Below are 2,026 nucleotides of genomic sequence, written 5' to 3'. Positions count from 1 at the left end.
CGGCGCAGCGCAAGGCCGACGAGATGGACTACTCACAGGCACATGCTGCCAGCTCGACGCCTTACGCCCCCGCCGGCCAGCCGGCATCGCCGTACCCCTCCACAACATCGTCGTCATCCTACACTTCACCAGCGTCCACCGCGATGCACGTTAGCCAGGGCCAAGCAGCAGCACCAACTACGGCACCACCAGTGTCGCAGCCTCCGGCTCCGGAAGCTCTCTCGGGCGTCAACGACGCTACCGTTTCCTCTGCGGGACTCTCTACGTCGTCGGCCGCAATCTCACTGCTGCTTAATCCAGCCGACGACGAACCCATGGACGTGGACCCTTTCTTCAAGCCCTCCTTCGACGTACGTCCCCCTCTTACACCTCATTATTCGAGGAAGCTGAACTCACGCACCGCACGATTCTCACATGCGCAGAGCGGGGAGAACCGAGACCGTGGATAAACGCCAGCATCTGACAGATGGTTTGTTGAAAGAAGGTCATTGGTGGTACACATAGACGAAGAAGAAAGCGTTACTGTTCAGCAAAGCTACGTTCGCGGTCGCCACGCGGTACCCTACCTCACGCCGCCCTGGATGGCCGCGCCCATGGCTGCGTGACAAACATGTTTGACACGCGAGTGAGGGGGACATGTACGCTGGGACGGTGATGACAGCTTTCCTGATGGGCTGGCCAGCGTAACTCGCAGCCGATGCCTTGAGCTTGGCGAAGGCGAGTACGACTTGTCACCTGCACGACACCACCAGGAGTGAGTATGGCGAAGCGCATAGACGCCTATAGGCGTCAAAGATCGTAGGCGAGGGTCTCACCGACTGCGACCCAGGCCTCAGTGTTGGTGCCCTTCACGATCTCGTAGGGCACGCGCTCTGGCCTTCACCACTTCTTCCGAAATCGAAGCGTCTGCTTGAAGTCAACCCGCTGACCCAACGGCACGGTACAGCTACGTTGGCGACCAGGCGTGGCTGGTGCTTTGCCAGCAGCACCACCACGCAGCTCTTGGTAGTGCCTACATCGATACCCAGCACCTGCTTGTGACGAAGAGGAGGACATCGCTTTCCCAATCTCCTGGTCCACGCCACCGAGGGAGCCTGCGTGTGGAGCGCATCACGATGTGTTGCTTGTGTTTGGCAGCGTCTTCACGGAACGAACAGCTTTTGTCCTGACCTATCCCAACCATTCTAAGACAGAAGAAGAGGCGGAGTGGCCAAGAGCCTCGCCGAGCGCTTCCAGCGAGAGCTCCCACCACATCACACCACTTAGAGGTGTAGGTGACGGTGACGGTGCTTGCGGCTGCGAATACTCCCGAGGAACCAGCAGCCGCGCGACAATATGTGGGTGGAGAAGCCCGGCCCGGCCCAGGTGCAACGCGGGCTGTCCTGTCTTGAGGGCTCCCTCAAAGAGGAGCTTGGCTCCGCATGAGCTACCCTCGATCGGGCACGGCCGCACCCGATACCGGTCACTCTCCAGCCCTGACATGTAAAAACACGCACGCACGCACGCACGCACAACTTTGGTTAGCACCAACGCTCATCATTGACTTCCTGATGATGGATAAGGGCTAGGGCCTTACCGAGCTTGGCGCAGACGACGTGCAGGGTGCCCAGCAGATCGGGCAGGGTCGGCTCACCGTCGGCCACAACGACAAAGCCCGACAGGCGGAGCTGTTCGGCTTGCTGCGCCTTCCGGCGGAGCACCCGTCGCTGCGTCTGTCGGGGAGACGAGGGGTCCGCTCGGGCCGTCCTGTCCTTCCGCTTGGTCTTGGCCTGGCGAACGAAGGCGCGCTCCACCACGAAGAGCTTGAGCGAGCCATCGACGCCTCCGGGCCTCATCGAAGAGAGCACGCGGGCCAACAGCGAATAGTGGCTGTTGCGCAGGATGAGCGCGTCATCGCCCGTGCCATCTTCGGCGATTATGACCGCCGCCTGCTTGACGCCCAACGTCGCCTCGCGCTCCTCCTCCGCGTAAAACTCTTCGCGGCCGAGCGACGCCGACGCGACCGATTCGACGTAGCCCGTGCCCT

The 2,026-nt window shown here is 61.5% G+C and overlaps 1 protein-coding gene across 1 annotated transcript in view; it reads right to left on the bottom strand.

Annotated features, from left to right (window-relative positions):
• Window positions 1-1,520: 1,520 nt before the first annotated feature.
• The window catches only part of ACA1_235780 (uncharacterized protein), a gene marked incomplete at both ends in the record, with an annotated part of 1,345 nt that continues 839 nt past the window's right edge, over window positions 1,521-2,026 (bottom strand). Inside the window, one exon of the mRNA XM_004341056.1 lies at window positions 1,521-2,024. Within this exon, the coding sequence (XP_004341104.1) occupies window positions 1,521-2,024 (504 nt within the window). The remainder of the gene's footprint in view (window positions 2,025-2,026) is intronic.

This window comes from Acanthamoeba castellanii, assembly GCF_000313135.1.
Source record: "Acanthamoeba castellanii str. Neff unplaced genomic scaffold scf7180000084762, whole genome shotgun sequence".
Lineage (NCBI taxonomy): Eukaryota > Discosea > Longamoebia > Acanthamoebidae > Acanthamoeba > Acanthamoeba castellanii.
The sequence above is the reverse complement of the archived record's forward strand: the minus strand, read 5'-3'. Positions and strand labels throughout refer to the sequence as shown.